Source organism: Diabrotica undecimpunctata, chromosome 1 (assembly GCF_040954645.1).
Source record: "Diabrotica undecimpunctata isolate CICGRU chromosome 1, icDiaUnde3, whole genome shotgun sequence".
Taxonomy (NCBI): domain Eukaryota; kingdom Metazoa; phylum Arthropoda; class Insecta; order Coleoptera; family Chrysomelidae; genus Diabrotica; species Diabrotica undecimpunctata.
In genome coordinates, this window is record NC_092803.1 from 26,166,211 (window position 1) to 26,185,096 (window position 18,886).

Below are 18,886 nucleotides of genomic sequence, written 5' to 3' on the forward strand. Positions count from 1 at the left end.
TCAGTTGGGATGGAAAGAGGAGTGACAGAAAAATTGAAGCCTTTTGACAGAGCTTTAGTAGCTGAATCAGATATGTGAATATGTGAGAAATTGCAGTTACAGTACGTTGATGACACACCTGAATGGAATATATTCCCGTATTCAATTCACGATGGAAGTTGAGTCTAAAGCATCTTTGCCATTCTTTGATGTTCTTATTCAAAAACACCCACCTCACAGTTTTTCCTATTCCATGTATTGGAAACCAACCCATACAAACCGTTGCGAAAAGATAAAATAATTTGGTATCTGCTATACATCCAAATGTGTTCATCCACTACTGTAGAAGAATGAAAAATAAATGTATGTCTATTCTCCGTTCATAAATTGTTGAGAGCACGAAATGTGCCCCAAACTCATAAAACGGTCGTAAACCATAGGCGTTCCTGAGGTGTTTATTCATTAAATAATAATATAATATTTTTTAATACTGTTATATATAATATTAATAATATTTTAATACTAATATATTTAGCAAAAAAACAATTAAAACTTTCACGGCTAATGTTATGTAATTATATTATATTAATAAAAATAAGAATTTAACCATTAACAATTTTGTAAATAAGAATACCTTATCTCTTTGGATATTTCAATACTAATCTTCGCGTTTAAGCGTTTTACTAGAAAACCTGGAATTCATATCCGAAGGTACTATTCGTTGCAAGATAATTAGGATGGAATTCCCCAGATTTTTAATAATATAATGGGTATGCTTTGGCCACGTGCCTCGTTTGTTCAGTTTATATTCGAAACTTAACTTAAAAGGGTTAAGTTATTACGAACGAAAACAATTTTTTTGTTTAGTACGTTTTTGATCGCATGTAATTTACGGCTCGTCGGTGTGTCCGCGTCTACGGCAGTAATTAGCGTCTCGAATATTTCTTTTGCGAATTATATGCATTATTCCATATACCTACGAACATATACGTACCTTTCGCTCGTGCTCGTTTTGTTGGATTGTTTGTGATGGCTTCATCATCAACATCATCAAGTTTTACACCGGTACTGTTGCGTACAGTCAGTAAGTCTGTCTATATACCAAAAGAATAAGTTTTCAGGGACTTTCTGCCCTGAGTAATAATGTAATCTTTCATTCTGCGTTTAAATTTTTCATAATGGATACATTTAAAACACATTGGAAATTTTGCCAGGCGACAATTGGCGCCTTTTTCCTTAATTAAATAAATGTATCTTTTACAAATGGCAAGAAACTTTTTATTTTTGAATAAAATAAATAAGTTTTATTAAAAAATACAATTTACATAAGTACAATTTAAAAAATATATTTCTTTAGTTCAAATAAATGTTTAAATCATATACTCTACGACACTGGTCGTTAATCTCTAACCATTCCAAATACCCCCGTAATAGGATTATAAGGTATTGTATTCCTTCAGATATAAGGTGGGTTAGTTGAAAACGTCTTAAACCGTCAGTTTCAGGTTGGTTTTTACTATTATATCGTATTACCTATCCTCTCTGTATTTCAGTTTTCTAATTAGGGTTAAACTTGTAGTGAGCTATCAACAAATTGTGAACCGACTGTAGACTCTAGAATGCAAAGAAGTTCCTTACAAAAAATGTTAATTTCCCTGTATAAATAATTGTTCTGTACAAAATAATTGGACAGCTATAATTTATATCCTTAATTATATCGCATGACTTGCGCCGATAATCAATTTGAAAAGAACTAGAACATAGTTTCTACATTATGCTATTTTCAAATTCATACAAAATAATGTGTAAACTTTTTATTGTACATGGACTTAACCAACCCTTCAAGATAAGATATTTTAACAAATCACTACAGGTGTTGTTTAAATATATCTCTACATATTCTAAGATTTGTCTAAACATCTATCTGTCAAGTATGATGTGAAGATAATCTGTAAATGACAATGTTTATTTCTTGTATATATAAACTTTAAAATCGACTAGAAAATAAAATTACGCGATATTTTTTGAACGATTGAATGATTATGAACTTTATTAGATCTGTGATATTTCTTAGTTTTATATGTGAATATTTAGCGTTTAAGGTAATGTAGTTATCATTTTTTATATAAAGCGTAGAATATTCGAAATATTCAAAGCCTATGTATAGAAAATCTATTTTTGTTAATGTATGTTATATATCTAGTTACTTAGAAATGCAACAAACCCAAATGTGCTAGTGGAAACAACAAAAGGATGGGTTCTGGGAAAGGAAGCAAAAACTGTTAACCTAGGAAACACATATGTTCACTTTGCTGGGATTCCCTATGCCAAACCTCCCGTAGGAGATCTAAGATTCGCTGTAAGTATGCCTTGTTTTATTTTTTATTATTCTACTCTTATAGGTAACTTCTTAAAGCTGTTTTTCGAGTCCAGTCAATTGCTTTTAACCATTTCACTACTTAAGAAACCTGCATAAATGTCACTGTAAGCAATCCTAATTCACTTTTTTTAGCCTCCTGTACCAATTGAACCATGGGAAGGAATTCTGGATGCCACGAAAGAAGGAAATGTCTGTGTACAGTTTGATATTGGTAATGAGGATTGCCTCATCATTAACATTTACGTACCTCAGGTAAAACGACTTATATAGTCTGTTAATATATCGAAAATAAATCTTAAGACCATGGACCACCTATGGACCCTTAACAATTTCTTATTTAAGCTAACATAAAACCATTTTAGCGTAGCAATTCAGACATAAAACCTTTACCAGTAATATTTTACATTCACGGAGGATTTTTCTTGTTTGGAAATGGCGGATATGTATACCAACCCCCAGATTATTTCATAGAAGAAGAGATAATATTTGTAACCTGTAACTACAGGCTAGGTATTCTTGGTAAGTAGAAAATACCACCATATTTATTTGAACAACCTTTGCATAACGAGCTATTCATTCTCTAGAAATGCTTTAACGTTTAGATCTTTCTTACATAGAAATGTTTTATTTTGAAAAAACTGATGTTCTTGATGGTACAGTTTACTGTGAGCAGTTATGATTGCGTGTATAAAACTTTTGTATTTGCGGAGTCTACATTCCTCCTAAATCAACTTATATGAAGCCTACTGTACTATTACTACTTTGCATCATTCGATCATTGGACACTTATAGTGATGACATCTTCTTCTTCTTCTTTTGGCATCATAACCCTGGATGGGTCTTTGCCTGTCTGGCTATGTCCTTCCATTCAGATCTCTCTTGTGCCCTTCTTCTCCATTGTCTTATGTTCATTGTTTTCAGGTCGTCTTCCACGTCATCCAACCATCTCGTTCTGGGCCTTCCTTTTTTTCGCCTTCCTATGGGCTTCCATTGTAACATTTTCTTTGTTGTTTTTGCATCGTTTTGTCTCTGCACAATTCCCAGCCATGACAGTCTTTGACTCTTCACAAATCTTACAATGTCATAACCTTCATTTAACTCATTAACCTCGTCGTTTCTCCTGATTCTCCATGTGCCATCTTCCTCTTGTACCGGGCCATATACTTTCCTCAATATTTTTCTCTCGAATGTCCTGAGTTGGGCTTCATCTTTTTTCGTCATTACCCAAGTTTCACATCCATAGGTTACTACGGGTCTAATCAGTGTTCTGTAGATAGTCATTTTGGTTCTTTTGTCTAATAATTTTGATGTCATCAATCTTTTATTAGCATAGTATGTACGATTCCCGTTGGAAATACGTGCATTAATTTCGCTACTTACGGAGTTCTTCTGATTGATTTCTGTGCCGAGATATGTAAAGGCATCCACTCGTTCGATAGTATAGTTGTCTATTGTGATATTATTTTCATTGTCAGTTATTCTTTTGACTGTCATATACTTCGTTTTTGCTTCGTTTATTTTGAGACCTCTTTTTCTTGCTTCAGGATCAATTTGTTTGAACACTTCCATTAGTCGTGGCTTATTCCTACTAATGATGGCTACATCGTCTGCCTATGCAGTAATTTGTACTGATTTGGTGTTTATATGGCAGGTTATATTGGTTTTTCTGATGACTGCCTCAAGAACTAGGTTGAATAGCATGGTTGATAGGGCATCTCCCTGTCTGACTTCCATGTTGATGTTAAACAAGGGAGTCAGTTCTCCATCTACTCTGACTGCGGCTTTTGAACCCTGCAATATCATTTTTATGAGGCTGATGTATTTCTTAGGTATACCTAGATTACAAAGGTCTTCCAGTATTTTGTCTCTTTTCACACTATTAAAAGCTTGTGTAAAGTCTATATACATATTATATAGGTCTATGTCGTATTCATAAGCTTTTTCTTGTATCGTTCTTAGTATGAATATGTTATCTGTAGTGGCTCTATTTGGTCTGAATCCATTTTGATAATCACCAATTATATTTTCGGAGTATTCTAATAATCTATTGTAAATTATACCAGAAAGAATTTTGTATATTACATTTAGCAATGTAATTGGCTTATAATTCTGGCATTCCCTCTTATCTCCTTTTTTATATATTGGCTGTATGAGGCCAACTGTCCATTCCTCTGGCATTTGCTCCTTCGTCCATATTAATGTTATTAGGTAATGGATTCTTTCCCAGAGTTCGGATCCTCCATGCTTTAATAATTCTGCCGAAATTCCGTCCGTTCCTGGTGCTTTATTATTTTTTAGTTTATTTATTATCTGAACTACTTCTTCATAACTCGGATTTTCGATGTGCAGTGATGATATCACATATTGTATTTTACGTTACAGTTTTTTAATCGTACCATTACTGCCATACGGTTTATCTAACTTACAATTTTACCGCACGGGATTTTAGCCGCACTGTCTTAAGGTAAGTGCTCACTTGACTGAATCGGCTGCTACAGTGCTATGTTGTTGTCTTTGTGCATTCGAATGAATCAACGTACACTCTACGAAAAGATAGCACACCATATCGCGCCGAAAACTCTGAATGGAACTTTTCAAGCACACGGGGTGAGTCTACAAGCTAACAAGCCAGCGTGTAAAAAGTGGGCGAGTGCGCTAGTAATCGAGTATACACAAAATTTTCCACTTGCTCAGTAGCCAACTAGCTGGTGTGTAAAAATGCCTAAAGACTAATGCTAATTTGTCACCTCGGGGGAACAAATATGGGTCTAACCACCTTCTGATATCCCCGGGTGCTGTGTAGAGGGTTTCGGTCCTTAAGTCCATTTTCAGGTTATGGACTCGGAAAATATTTATATCTTCGGTGTCTTGCCTTGAAAAAAGCAAGATATTTCTTACACAACAAATTCCTCGTCGAAAATGGTATATTAGGTTGTGGTCTTCCGATGGCTTGTCTTGAGAAAGACAAGATATTTTCTTACATGACAAAGGATTGTCGAAATAAAAACACCAAGTTAAAGTTGAAAATAACTCTCAGCCACAGAGTATGGAAAATAGAACAGAAGCAGAGCCCCGAGAGCACTAAGCTCTCGGAGAGCCCGCGAGGAACTGACCTGGCTGACCTGAAAATCGCCAATATTTATATGTGCCGTTCGAGCGATAAATAGGGATTTCCAGGTCAAGAGCCAATGGGAAAATTTAAGGCGGGGCGATGCGCATCGAAATGCGCACTAGTCCACAGACTATGGCATTCGATGACAAATTCACCTATGCACAAGCTACTGTGATTATACCTGGCTAATTTACAAGTTAACTGGCTCAAAAGCGAACGAGTGGCGTGTAAAGTCACCCGAAAAATAAAAATAAAAGTGGCCGGTAAAATATTCCACCATCACTGTTGTTTCCATTAGTGCTATATATTTCTATATATTGAAGTTTGTTCGTGCTTTCTCTATTCGAACTTTGATTTCTTTGAAGTAATCGTTTGTGTGATTAATTATTGTGCCACGATAATTGTAGTTTTCATCTTGTTCCAAAGTTTTACCGTTAATTGTCAGGCTTTCATAATTCTTTTGGGTTTTTGATATCCTCATAAATTTAGTTTTCTTGATGTTAATTGATAATTCATATTCTTCTCCATACTCAACTATCTTGTTCATTAGCTTTTGGAGGTTGTCTGCTTTATTCCTGCCGTTTTTTCCTCATAATTTCTTCAGAGTATGCATTAATTAATAATGGTAACAATACACATCCCTGTCGCACTCCCCTTTTAATTTCGAACTCTTCTGATGCGTGTTCATTAATGCGTATGTGTTCCTACTGTTTATAATATAGATTTGTTATAATTCGAAGGTCATTGTATTGTAATTGTTTTGCTTTGAGGACATCCATTAGCACTTTGTGGCGAACTTTATCGAAAGCCTTGTTGTAATCTATGAAACAGACGTAAATATCTTGGTTCACATCCAAGCATCTCTGAATTAGTACGTTGAATGCAAAGAGAACTTCACGATTACCTACGCCACTACAGAATCCAAATTGGGTTTCTTCGATATCCATATCTTGGTAAATGTGTTTATGGATGATCTTTAAAACTATGTTAAGTGTGAGACATCAGGCTTATGGTGCGGTGGTCGGTGCATTCTCTAGCATTTTTCTTTTTTGGGAGACAAATAAATGTTGAGGTCAACCATTCGTTGGGTATGTCACCTGACCGATAAATTTCATTAAAGAGCTTTAAGAGGACATCCATGTACTCATTTTCTATTATTTTAAGGATAGCAATAGGCAGTTGATCTGGCCCCGGGCTTTTTCCGTTTCTGGAGTCCTTTAGTGCATACAATATTTCTATACTTGTTTCTCTGTCCTCGAAAGATATGTCTTGTAGGTTTCCTTTTTCGTCGTCGAAGAGCTCTTCCATATATTATTTCCATCGTTTTAGCTTTTCGTCAGTCTTTATCATAGTATTTCCATTTTAATCTAAAAGAATTGTGTTTTAATTAACTTTTTTTATGTTGATTAGGTCGTATTTGTTCTGAAGATCTTCTATCTCTTTACATGTTTCCTCATAGTAAGTTTGTTTTGCCTCTCTTATCATTTTTCTGATTTCATTGTTACTGATTTTGTAATTGTGACTGTCTTTGTTCTTGGCTTGTCTTCTTTGGTCCGTCCTGCCGAGTATTTCGTTGGTCATCCAGTTGTCTCTTTTTCTTATCGATTCTTTTAATATCTATTTGCATGGAACGAGGAGGCAGTTTTTTAATGTTTTCCATTGTTGGTTTATCTCGTAGGCGTTAGTATCTAATTTATCAAAGTTTTCGTATATTTTCTGTTGGAGTTTGTTTTTTATATCAGCTTCTTTCGCGTGACATTAGCGATTAGTGGGTTATGGTCTGATGTGCCATATGCTCTTGGATGTGATTTAACTAATTTGATGGTGTTACGATATCTCTCTTTAATCATTATATAATCGATTTGGTTTCTTACTACTTTTTCTGGTTTATCTGCTGGTGAGCGCCATGTATATAATCGTGTGATAGGTAATTTAAAGAACGTGTTTGTGATTATTAGACTTCGTTCTTGTCAGAATTGTATTAGACGATCTCCTCTATCGTTACGTTCCCCTAGTCCTTGATATTCCATTATTGTTCCAGCTCTTCCCTTGCCGACTTTTGCATTGAAATCTGCCATAACTACCATGATCTCCCTGTTCTTTGTTATTTTCAGTGCATCTTCAATTTGTTGGTAGAATGTTTCTACTTCATCTTCTGTTGCATCCGTCGTTGGCGCATATACTTGGATCAAATTTAGTTTTGTGTGTGATGTCCTTATTTGTAGTAGCATCACTCTTTCTGAGATTGGGACAAAACCCTCTATTGACTTGTTTACCTCTGTATCGACAATAATTGCTACTCCACGTCTATGCTTTCAATGTTTCCCTTGAAGGACGTTATTTATTTTACCAGGTTGATACATGCTTTTGACGTTCCGCGTACCTATTTTTGCTTTTGATAATTTTACTTTGTCTTGTTTCGATGTTTGACAAGGATTTCGCCGGTTAACGACTTGGGAGTCCCTGTCTGTTCCTCCCCTGCCGGATCTTAAGCTCCGATTCCCATGATCAGTTTCTTTTTTTCTTTTAGTATTCATTGCCATGATGATTGTACTAGAGATATTCAATTGGATCTTTAATGCAGTGGTTTCTCCTTGCCTTCTGCATCCTTATGCCGTTAAACATTTACTTGACTCATTCGCCTTTGGTGCCAATTTCTTAGCGCCAGGACATAAGAGTGCCCTTCCACTTATCAACTCATCCGCCCGAAGCCGGTGGTCAGTAAGTGTGGGATTGCTTATACCGACAATCGCTCTGTGGAATTTTCGCAATATCTGGCTACCCTCATGATTACACAACCTACTAATTCAGTTACTAGCGTTCTTGAAAAATATTTGGAATCTACAGCTGCTGCTAATTCAAATTCAGGAGACACAACACAATCATTTCCACAATCGTTGTTCTGGCGGAGTAGAGTTTCTAAATGTTGTATTTTGTTTTATGAGATAGGTTTTTACAAGAGATACAGCTTATGGTATTTTTCGTAACTCATTCTGAAGTATTGATAAAAGATAAAATGTATTATGTTTCGCTTTTTACAAATTTCATGCAACCATTTATTACGCTTCCTTTTTGGAAATTTATTTTGTTCCCTTTCCTCGCACAGCAAACTAACAATAATAATTTCTATCCAACTTCCATGAAATATTTAAATCTATCCACTGGGCTTGACGACCCCGAAAATCCTGGAGGAACGAAGTAGACGACCTCATGAGTAAGAGAGGCCTAAACGATGGAGAATAGGACAACAGAGAGAGATGGAAACGGTCGAGCGGGAAGGCAGTGAATACTGTAGAATCCCTGTACATATATATGTATATATATATATATATATATATATATATATATATATATATATACCGTTGGAATTTTATTGAACACGGGGATACAAACTTTTGCCCAAAGAAAATATTCTAACTACACCATAATTATGATACAATACGGGCTCTGGACTAGGATTCAAAATACAGCTAACTAATTGATGGATCTGTTTAATGCATTACTTAGTTCTTTTAGTCATTCTTTAAAACATTATAGAATATATATTAATCATATATTATATTTTGTTTATGTATGGTTTTTGACCAATGTTACTTTCTCATTTAACAACACTTTCTTTCGACAGGTTTTCTTTCGACTGAAGATAATGCATCTTATGGGAACTGGGGACTGAAAGATCAAATTCTGGCCTTGCAATGGGTAAAAGAGAACATCCAGTTCTTCGGTGGTGATAAGAATTCCATTACTATTATGGGGCAAAGTGCGGGATCTTGTAGCGTTAACTATCTCGTACAATCATCAAAAGCAAAAGGTAAAGTAATAAAGATAAATTATTGTAGCTTTCTTTATTGTTAATCTTTCTTTTGGGAAATCTACGTTCAGTATTTTTAATACTGATATAAATAATGGTAAATAAATTTTTGTTTTTTTATAGATTTGTTCCATAAAGCCATAATGCACAGCGGTACCAGCCTGACCATCTGGTCTTTTGTTACTGAGCCTAAAAAAATTGCTTTCATCATGGGGAATTTGCTAGGAATAGACACTACGGACTCCAAAGAACTGGTACAAAGGCTCAGAGAAATGAACGCTTCTACCTTGAGCTTCATGTCAACCGTAATAAACATAGTGGTAAGAAGAAATAAAAAAACTTCTGGTTGCTTTATTTTTCCCTTTGATTCCTTACAGTTGGAATTTATATATGATCCAAAGAACGGACTGATGTTTGCTCCCACTATAGAACCATACCATGAAGGAGCTGTTTTGACGGAACGAAGCTATGAAAGCCTAGCTGCAGGAAAATTCAATAAAGTGCCAGTTTTGATGGGATTTGTCTCTCAGGAAGGTGCCGATATTTACCAATGTAAGTAAAAGATTCTTTTATTATGTAGATGGGCGGTCGGTATTATAATAATAATTTTAATATTTATATTTTTGAAGAAAGTTCACTTGCCTTACGACTGTTTTTTTCGTTATTTTATGTGAATGTCTTTTATACTACGACACATTTTCAGCTCTTAATAATATAAGGCCCTACCTCTTTATCTATGACCTTTTTCGAGAAAAACTGCTACCTAAAAACTTAAACATATCAAAATCTGTAAAGAAAGCTGCAACAGATGAAGTTTGGACGCAGTGTTTCAACGGTTCTGTAGGTTTCAGTACTACAGATTTAATTCGGGTAAGTTTTTATACTTGCACTCACTTTATACTTCTTGGAAAATATTATAGTTTTATTTCAGTTCATTACTGAAGATCAGTTCGTGAGACCAATAGTGGAAACGGCACGACTGATGGCACAGCACACTGATGTTTATTTTTATAGGTTTTCTTATTTGGGAGAGGGTATGGAGGAAGATGGACCTGGAATAGGTAAATTGCATACTCTTCACTGTCTTTTTATTGAATATAACAAATAATACAGGGTATAACAAAAAGGTAGGCTCGCAAAACTAGCTCGATTATATAACTGTATACTAGAATAGGGTATTCAATCACGACAATAGCTCGATAACAAAAAATCGGGCCAAAAAAGTAGTAACTTACTGTGACACTTACGAAGGTCAACCGCACCTTTTTTTAGATTGTTTCAACAAATATTCCAAATAACCGATAATGTTTAACTTCTTTCATGTTCCTATTTAACTTTTGTATGTCTTTTAGTTTGTAATGAATATTTTTTGAATTTTCATATTTTTTACTCAAAATGAAGACATGTCAAAATTTCGATATCACTTCGTCTCCCCTATTCTGCCAAAATGAAAACTGATATGTATATGCGACGACTGTATGCAACAGCGGTCACATAGTGAAATAACTCCGCTTCTCTACACGACCTATTGTAAAACAGGAACTATGTCACAGACCATATCAAATCTATCGTATACGGCCACCTGACGGTCAACCTGGTAAAGGATTTTTAAGGTCAATGTTTGTGCAGGAATTTTCACAGGAATGTGGAGAACTTAATAGGGCTAGTATTTCTTCCAAAGAATGGTGAAAATGGCAAATTTTTGCTTTTTACAGTATGATATCTAGTGAAGTAATACAGGCAAAAAAGTTTCAAAACATTGTTTAAAACTTATGGCGCACTATAATAAATTTAATAGTAGGTTACACCAAAATTTTAGAGAGAAGGTTAACACTAAAATTTATTTCCATTGAAAATCAAGACAATTTTTATACAATTGAACTTATTCTGTGTACATCTTTGTCTGTTTTCAGGAAATTCTCATGGTTATGACCTATATTACCTGTTTCATTACGATACACCAAATCAAACAGCTACAGATATATTAACAAGAAGAAGAATGATACGTATGTGGAAAAACTTTGCTACAACTTCGTAAGTGTTTCCCTAAACTAACATTACGGTTAATTAGTATTTTTGCCATTAGGTGTGAGCCTGATTATTTAATTCGTTAACTTTATTCTACCCGTCCTAAGATTTTTTGTAACTATGGTTTGTTAATTATCTCCTGATATTTTTCTCTTTTAGTCAGTTTCGACTAGCTAGCTCTGCGGTTTGGTAAAGCGGTAATTGGTTCTAACCTCAGGTCAGCCATAAATGTTTCAAGCATTTATAAAATTAAAATTGAGTCTGGGCCTTTGAGTTGGAATTCATAGCTGAATCGATAGATGAATAGTACAATATGAATAGTCCTGTTATAAATTATAAGGAAGTTTTAAGTATTCATTACTGAATAAGTATTATGAGATGTAGTTATTTACAAATTCTAATAATTTAATTAAGTGGCTGCGCTAATTTTTTTAATCCTTTAGCTCTATGGCTGTTATGCCCTATTTCATCGTGCATAATGGCCACTTATGGTACTTCTTAGGAAATTCATTATATTTGGAAAATGGTTAGTTCTACCATAACCAATTTCAAGGAGATAAAATGTGCCTGTTCTCCGATTTAGAAAATTCTTGACCTTATAAACCTTAGCCTGTCAGTTATTTCAAACTTTCCCTAAATAAAAGGGGCATTCGAGTAACTTGAATCCTAAATCACGAGTTGTTCACATGGCAACATACGATTTGTGTACAGGAACATTATCCTGCAAAAACAACATACGTTACACATATCATAAGCTGCATCGATATTTACTGGCACTCCCAATCAATTTTTACCTTCAATGGAAAATTTACCTCTTTTGAAGCTTGACATCCAATTCTTCCCAGTTACATACAAAAGACCTCATCAGAAAGGTCATCAATCAGCTTACCCAATTAATGCATTCAAATAAAGATACTAGATGATGGACTAAATACTCCTTTCACAATTTTGTTTTACATTCTTTTTCAAATTTTATTATGAAACTTTGGTTTGTTGTGTAAATTTACACTTTAACTTCTAATAAGATATTCTTGGTTGATATAGTAACAGCAATATTTTCTTTATCCATGAAACTGCTCTAGGGTAACTAGATATCATAACATTTACGTAATTAGTTTTAAATGTACTTATTTTAATTCCTTTAAATTATTTTATATATTACTAATAAAATATTTCGTTAATAAAGTAGAAAGCGTGATTTAAATCTGCAACAATCATACCCATAGATCATCTAGACACCATATTTATACACTTTTTAAGTCATATTTAAGGACAAATAATAGGTATTTCTTTACTGTTTGTAGTAATCCTACACTGAAAGACAAAGATCTAAATCCTGACCAAACAATTTGGCCAATATATAAGGAAAATGGTACTTACTTCAACATAGGAGAGAAGTTAACACAAAGAACAAGTCTAAGAGCCTATCGAATCCATTGGTGGAATTATATATATAATAAATATGGTACTCGCCCTTTCTCCACTTACTAAAGAATTACTGAAAGTACAAAAACCAGGCAAAATTTAAAATAAGTGTTAAATTATAATAGATTTTAAAGAAATAATATTTGTTTAACTTGTCCTTATGTCTTCCTTCAATTGTACATTTTAATTCCCTGATGAAGTGTAATATTATAATCTCAATAAAAAAAGTGAACAGTAAAATACACTACAAGTAAATCAACATTTATATAAAATAAAAAAATACTAATAAAAAGAAACTAAAAAACAAAGAGAAATGCCCATAAAAAAAAGTAATGAGAATTTAATTTAAGAAGAAACTGAAATGCTAACACTTCTAAAAAGGTTGTAAGAAGAAAAGAAGACCACTATCTAAGTTCTGAGAAGATCTGGGATACATTCTTGGATATACCTAATTTTCATTACTATTTTATTAAAATAGTAATGGAAATCAATAAAATAAATTATAAGGAAAAAATTTATTTCTTACTTAACCCAAAATTTCACAATTTCTTAAAATAACAAAGAGTGAATACAAAAAATCTATCTAATCCCTCTCAGCAATAGCTGTCAGATGGAAATCTATTTCTTGTTCAGTCAATTTCCTAAACTTGGGCTCATCCTTAGTAACAACACCAACTTCAACTTCTGTTGGCTTAAAATCTACAGATAAAACACTTGAAAGACAACTTATTGCCAATTGGATGACTTCATCTTTGGACAGATCAGTTTTCTTCTTTAGCTTCTTCTCTAGGTAGCTGTTGGCTTCAGTTTGTTTGGATCCTACACTTACTGCTCTGTAGCCACAGTAATAGCCGGCAGGATCAGCTTTGTAGACACAGGGCCCCATTTCTTGATCATATCCTATCAGAAGCATGGAGCAACCTAAAAAAGTTCCATAATTCTCATTCTATATAATAAAATCAGCAATTGTGTACTTAAGTTATTTCTCGCTTTTTTTTAATGCTGCATTATGATATACAACTTACCCAAAGGTCTCATTTCAGCATTCTGGGTATAGACCTGGGAAATATCCGACACTCTCCTACACAAGGCATCGATTGGCATCTCATATCCAAATTTATATTTGAACTCAGCAGCCTCATATCTAGCTCTCTGAACCTGGGACTTGCTGTCAGCAATCATACCAGTCATCACACATCCAGTGTGTTCTGTTAACTGGAAGAGATGTGTAATTGTGTTGGGATCAATCAGCTTATCGGGGATCTTTCTCTGGGTCACACATGCTGCAGCATCTACTCCTCGGACTGCTACGGAAGTGGGACCGGCTTGGTTTATAGCCTTAAAAGCATACTCTACTTGATAGAGTCGGCCTTCAGGCGAAAAAATTGTTATGTGTCGGTCAAAACCTGCACTGCTTCCTCTGGACATGATTATTTTTTAAACTAAACACAAGTTTAACACTGAAACACAGAGGATGATTTTCTATATTTTTCTGTTGTCACGTTCTGTCAAATGGGGAAATCTGACAACTAATTGTCATCTGTCAGTATTTAATTTAGGCCTTTCAACGGATAACCATTTTAGTTACCAAAACAATCCTATTCATTATTCATTCGTTTTAAGATACTATTAATCAATAGGAGAATAAGCTAATGTGGAATTTAGAAACATTAATGTTTCGCACAATGTAAAAGGACATAAATTGTTCCAGTTTAAGAATCTTTCTTCCACCTTGGTTCTTCTGACAACACACAATACACTTCTCTTTAAATTTGATTGCATAAATTCGGAACGATGTCAACTTACATTATTGGTGCTTTTATTTTATTATTCTTGTCAATGTCATGTCAAAGCAATTTTGCAAACTCAAAACCAAAACAAATGGTGGAAATTTACACATTAATCTAATCCCTTTGTTGTTTACGTTTTAATGTGATACTTCGATAAATAATTTAAAATGGGTTCAGATAGAAAAGTAATAAGTGTAAAATTTAATCAAGATCAAGGTAAATACCTCTATTATATTAAAATACCTCATGAATATTGTAGGGATTATTATTTCTTGTGATTAAATTTTTTTTAGGCTGCTTTACATGCTGCATGGAAAGCGGTATAAGGATCTACAATGTAGAGCCACTAGTTGAAAAGGCTCATTATGGTAAATGCAAATAAAGGACAAACAAAATGTTCAAATTAATATTTTTTATGTGGTTTTAGATATAGAAACTGTGGGAAGTGTTTCTCAATGTGAAATGCTGTTTCGCACAAATCTACTAGCTGTAGTCTCAGGTGGATCACGTCCAAAATTTGCTGACAATGTCCTTTTGATCTATGACGATTTTTTGAAGAAATTTATATTAGATATCACATTTCCATCATCCATAAGAGCTGTGAGAATGAGAAGAGATAAGTAAGAAATAGTTTATTCTAACTTTATTGGTTATAATAAAGTTTTTTTTGTTTTAGATTAGTGGTAGCTCTTTTAAATCAAATACATGTGTTTTCATATCCCACTCCTACCCAGAGATTGTTTACATTAGAGACTAGGGAAAATTATAGAGGGTTGTGTGAAGTCAGTCCTTTGGCTTCTGCTGAAAAGCAATTATTGGTATTTCCAGGGCACAAAATTGGAAGTGTCCAATTAGTTGTAAGTTCATATTACTATATTTCAAATACAATGACTTATTAGACATTAACTTTTATCTAGAGAAGTTAATTTATTTGGTATCTAATAAATGATGTATTGAATATGTTTTAGGACCTATCCTGTACAGAAATGGGGGTGTCAAGTGCTCCAGTTTGGATCCAAGCCCATAAAAGTGAAGTAGGATGTTTAGCTTTGAATCAACAAGGTACAAGATTAGCAACTGCATCTTATCAGGGAACTCTCATCAGAGTTTGGGATACCACAAGCAAAAATTTGTTAGTGGAGCTGAGGCGTGGGTCAGATCCAGCCACAGTATATTGGTAAGATAAAAATAAATGGTATTTTTATTGTAAAACATTATCTTGGTATTTGAACTATGAAGTAACAATTTTTTGGTTTGTTTTTAGTATCAATTTCAGTAGGGATTCTGATTATTTGTGTTGTTCAAGTGATAAAGGAACAGTACATATATTTGCAATTAAAAATACAAATCTAAATAGGAGGATAAGGTAAGAAAAATCAAAATAAAATAAATGATATTTTTACTTTGAGTAATTAAAAAGACACTTCTAAAACATTTTGTATAGTGGAAGGTATTTTTACTTGTTAAAACATAAGAAGGTCTAAGCTGCTCTGATAGTTATTTTAATTGTAAACTATTAATTGATATTGAAATGTTTGGAAAACTAAATTATGGTACGGAAGATGAGCCACTTATTGAGGATGGAAGTAGAGTGAAATGAAATCATGGAAAATTGGTAAGAATATTGTTAAAGATTGATAAACTCGTTTTGACCAAAATACTTTAAGAAATGTGAAATCTAAATATATTAGAACCAGATACTCTCAAAGCTACAAGGTATAGCCCAATTAAAAACCTTTCCAGAGTTATAGGAAAACTACAGGTGAAAAAGATTTGTCATCATCAGCATAAACAAAAACAAGAGTTTGCACATCATATTGTGGAGAGAAGGGAGCAAATCCATAATGCATCAAATCTTTGAAGCTGCAAATTTACCTAATGTATTATGGTTGGGGGTTGATACCTGTTGTAGGTTCAGCATAATCCAAAACTGGAAGAAATCAAGGGGATTCAAACATTAAGAGCTCAATAAGAAAATAAGGAAGTAGAGATATTGTAAAAAAGACAACAGATCCTCTTCATAGAAGAAGAGGACATAGAAAACTTTTATTTCATTCAAAAACCTAACCTTCCTTAAAAAGTAGAACTAAATCTTACTAAAATCCACTAAAGAATGTACAATTGATTCTACAAGGGCTGTGTTAAAAGTTTATGTTTGAGAATTATGTTATATATCTAGTTTTAAGGTGTTATTATAAAATTATTGTTTCTTATATTTATTAAATTGTAGTTTTTTTTGTTAATGTTCTAGATTTATATTTGTGTTATTTTAATATTTACCTACTTCACAGAGAGAATAAAAAAAATGTACGAATATGCACATAACAAAGATCTTTTTTTAGCATACCTAGTGGAATCCTAGGAAAATATGGAGAATCCCAATGGGCACTGGCCAACTTCATAGTACCTCCCGAATGTGCCTGTATTTGTGCATTTGGTGCAAACAATTCTGTCATTGGTAAGTACAGTATTAACCATTTGGATGCTGCTATTTGGGAGGGTTAGATGATTACTTGCATAGGTGCAGCTGCCTCTTATAAGTGTTTTAGTCACATTGATAGTACCAGTGAGCCAGTTGGAACAGGCTCACCCTAAGTGCATTTAATTTAGAGTGGATTCCAATGTGTTGACTAAAAAAATGGTCATTAGCCTAGATCAAAGCATTTATTTTCAAATTTTTATTTTTAGCTGTGTGTATAGATGGAACCTTTCACAAATATGTATTCACAGCTGATGGGAACTGCAATAGAGAAGCTTTTGATGTGTATCTGGATGTCTGTGATGACGATGAAGAGCATTTTATTTAGTTTTCACTCATTTGATTGGGATTATTTTTAAGTTAAGAATCTGACAAACATCTAGTGTTTTTATGGTGCTAATAACTAAAAAATGTATTCTTTTAATTATATCTAATAAGTTTGTAAATAAATATGTAAAAATTGACAATTATTTGCTTTCTTAGTCATCACATCATAAGAGAGAGATTTTGTTAGATAAGTGAAATCATACTCAAGGCACATTTAGGCTTATATCTCTGACAGATCAGGCTAGTTAGAATTTTAAATGTGGACATGTTTTTTTTATGGTTAGTTTTTAAAGGATTTCAGTTTATTTATAATATTGTTATTGTTGTCCAATATTGTCCTTATATCTCTCTATCAGTATGTGTAAGATTGGTTATAAATTTAATGTGAGGTCAAATATAATTATAATTGACTTTTTGCATTATTTGCAGATATTTATAATTCAATTGTGATTGATTCATTTTAATTTAAAAAAATCTATTTCTCTCCTCCATTGACAGTTTCATACTTCAGTGGTTTTTAATATTAAATCAGCCAAAAAGGGGTGAAATGGACATTATCAGTGATATTCTGCATAAATGTTTTTAGTTGACATTAAAAGTAACAAGGAAGATATTTTGTATGGTATATTCAACTTAAATATAAATTAATGAACTAATATATACATTTACAAATATATCAAGAACTATGTAGGTTTGTTTCTATCAAAAGGATCAGTCCACACTTTCATATCTAAAAAAAGATGTTTAATAAACAAAAATATTAGTCTACAATAGAAATTGTTAGAGTAAAATACAAACAACTTACTGCCAGGCTGAATATCTTCTTGTCTTATTCCTGTTCTAGATCTCTCCTGTATCCGTTCTGAAATTGAAGATTGTTGTTCATAGTAATTCACTTAGTATATATGTAGGGTAGAAACTCACTGTATTTACTTGAATCCATCATAGGATCTATTATTATGGGGTATATAGCTAATCCAATCGTTCCAATAAGACCAGTTATTAAAGCGGCGTACCTCCAACCAACTAATCGAGGGGCCATTTTTCTGTGTTGTGTAGAATATTGTGGTGTAGTGTTCTAAAATTTTATAAAAATGAGATACAGGTTATGTTTTTATTGTCAAAATTATATAATAAAACAACTTGTTAGGCAATTAAGTAAGAGGCCAGACGTTGGTGTGAGTTACAGTGAGGTAGAAAAAGAAAAATTTCCTGAGGTAAAAAAAAACTTTTCACAAAGAGTAGATATGTTATCTTTGTTCTGTGGGAATACAATACATTTAAAAAAAAATTCGTTTATAAAAGGTACAATAATATTTATTTAATAAACATTTCTTTATAAATTTATAAACCAGTACGTATGACCGTTGATTGAAATATGACCTATTATCACAGTCACACAACAGTTTAACCACTTCTTTTTTATACTATGCTATTATATATTACCATAGTAACAAAGAATATAGAAGCGTCTATATTCTTTGATAGTAATATCACAGTTTAGATAACTCGATGCAGTTTAGCCACAATATTATTTTTTATACTATGGTAATAT

The 18,886-nt window shown here is 33.2% G+C and overlaps 4 protein-coding genes across 7 annotated transcripts; 2 read left to right on the forward strand and 2 right to left on the reverse strand.

Moving 5' to 3' along the window:
- Window positions 1-1,784: 1,784 nt before the first annotated feature.
- On the forward strand, window positions 1,785-12,921 carry LOC140446816 (carboxylesterase 1D-like). 3 transcript variants are annotated; one of them, XR_011951508.1, is made up of 11 exons: window positions 1,785-2,081; window positions 2,183-2,338; window positions 2,492-2,611; window positions 2,722-2,878; window positions 9,097-9,282; window positions 9,406-9,602; window positions 9,660-9,834; window positions 9,986-10,152; window positions 10,297-10,343; window positions 11,196-11,316; window positions 12,615-12,753. XR_011951508.1 is itself a non-coding variant. In XM_072539405.1 (11 exons), exons 1-11 carry the CDS (start codon window positions 2,016-2,018, stop codon window positions 12,799-12,801), a joined length of 1,662 nt encoding a protein of 553 aa, XP_072395506.1. In that variant the 5' UTR covers window positions 1,787-2,015; the 3' UTR covers window positions 12,802-12,921. The 3 variants fall into 3 exon arrangements, 1 of the variants encoding a protein (XP_072395506.1); XM_072539405.1 differs by having other exon boundaries at window positions 1,787-2,081; window positions 10,214-10,343; window positions 12,615-12,921; XR_011951509.1 differs by lacking the exon at window positions 12,615-12,753 and having other exon boundaries at window positions 10,203-10,343; window positions 11,196-11,297.
- Window positions 12,922-13,235: 314 nt separating this feature from the next.
- LOC140446839 (proteasome subunit alpha type-6-like) lies at window positions 13,236-14,267 on the reverse strand. The gene is made up of 2 exons (XM_072539423.1): window positions 13,761-14,267; window positions 13,236-13,656 (listed from the first exon to the last, which is right to left on the reverse strand). Exons 1-2 carry the CDS (start codon window positions 14,161-14,163, stop codon window positions 13,319-13,321), a joined length of 741 nt encoding a protein of 246 aa, XP_072395524.1. The 5' UTR covers window positions 14,164-14,267; the 3' UTR covers window positions 13,236-13,318.
- Window positions 14,268-14,576: 309 nt separating this feature from the next.
- Window positions 14,577-17,471, forward strand: LOC140446833 (WD repeat domain phosphoinositide-interacting protein 4-like). Its single transcript, XM_072539420.1, has 8 exons — window positions 14,577-14,741; window positions 14,819-14,893; window positions 14,953-15,145; window positions 15,202-15,382; window positions 15,494-15,702; window positions 15,790-15,891; window positions 16,868-16,983; window positions 17,214-17,471. The coding sequence occupies exons 1-8, from the start codon at window positions 14,693-14,695 to the stop codon at window positions 17,330-17,332; spliced, it is 1,044 nt and encodes a 347-aa protein (XP_072395521.1). The 5' UTR covers window positions 14,577-14,692; the 3' UTR covers window positions 17,333-17,471.
- Window positions 17,472-17,940: 469 nt separating this feature from the next.
- LOC140446868 (small integral membrane protein 20) lies at window positions 17,941-18,863 on the reverse strand. 2 transcript variants are annotated; one of them, XM_072539447.1, is made up of 4 exons: window positions 18,778-18,863; window positions 18,256-18,409; window positions 18,137-18,193; window positions 17,941-18,061 (listed from the first exon to the last, which is right to left on the reverse strand). In XM_072539447.1, exons 1-4 carry the CDS (start codon window positions 18,778-18,780, stop codon window positions 18,015-18,017), a joined length of 261 nt encoding a protein of 86 aa, XP_072395548.1. In that variant the 5' UTR covers window positions 18,781-18,863; the 3' UTR covers window positions 17,941-18,014. The 2 variants fall into 2 exon arrangements, with proteins under 2 accessions (XP_072395548.1, XP_072395554.1); XM_072539453.1 differs by lacking the exon at window positions 18,778-18,863 and having other exon boundaries at window positions 18,256-18,463.
- Between the last annotated feature and the right edge of the window lie 23 nt (window positions 18,864-18,886).

What these genes read in the sequence shown, in the direction of transcription:
- LOC140446868 (XM_072539447.1), bottom strand. An exon ending in GATGGATTCAAGTAAATACA is followed by an intron (nt 18,194 to 18,255) that starts GTGAGTTTCTAC and finishes CTTCAATTTCAG; the next exon opens with AACGGATACAGGAGAGATCT. An exon ending in AGAAGATATTCAGCCTGGCA is followed by an intron (nt 18,062 to 18,136) that starts GTAAGTTGTTTG and finishes ATCTTTTTTTAG; the next exon opens with ATATGAAAGTGTGGACTGAT.
- LOC140446839 (XM_072539423.1), bottom strand. Translation starts at nt 14,163, where the DNA reads ATGTCCAGAGGAAGCAGTGCAGGTTTTGACCGACACATAACAATTTTT. An exon ending in TGCTGAAATGAGACCTTTGG is followed by an intron (nt 13,657 to 13,760) that starts GTAAGTTGTATA and finishes GAACTTTTTTAG; the next exon opens with GTTGCTCCATGCTTCTGATA.
- LOC140446816 (XM_072539405.1), top strand. Translation starts at nt 2,016, where the DNA reads ATGATTATGAACTTTATTAGATCTGTGATATTTCTTAGTTTTATATGT. An exon ending in TTAACATTTACGTACCTCAG is followed by an intron (nt 2,612 to 2,721) that starts GTAAAACGACTT and finishes AAACCATTTTAG; the next exon opens with CGTAGCAATTCAGACATAAA. An exon ending in AGGTGCCGATATTTACCAAT is followed by an intron (nt 9,835 to 9,985) that starts GTAAGTAAAAGA and finishes ACACATTTTCAG; the next exon opens with CTCTTAATAATATAAGGCCC.
- LOC140446833 (XM_072539420.1), top strand. Translation starts at nt 14,693, where the DNA reads ATGGGTTCAGATAGAAAAGTAATAAGTGTAAAATTTAATCAAGATCAA. An exon ending in AAAATTTAATCAAGATCAAG is followed by an intron (nt 14,742 to 14,818) that starts GTAAATACCTCT and finishes AATTTTTTTTAG; the next exon opens with GCTGCTTTACATGCTGCATG. An exon ending in TTGGAAGTGTCCAATTAGTT is followed by an intron (nt 15,383 to 15,493) that starts GTAAGTTCATAT and finishes AATATGTTTTAG; the next exon opens with GACCTATCCTGTACAGAAAT.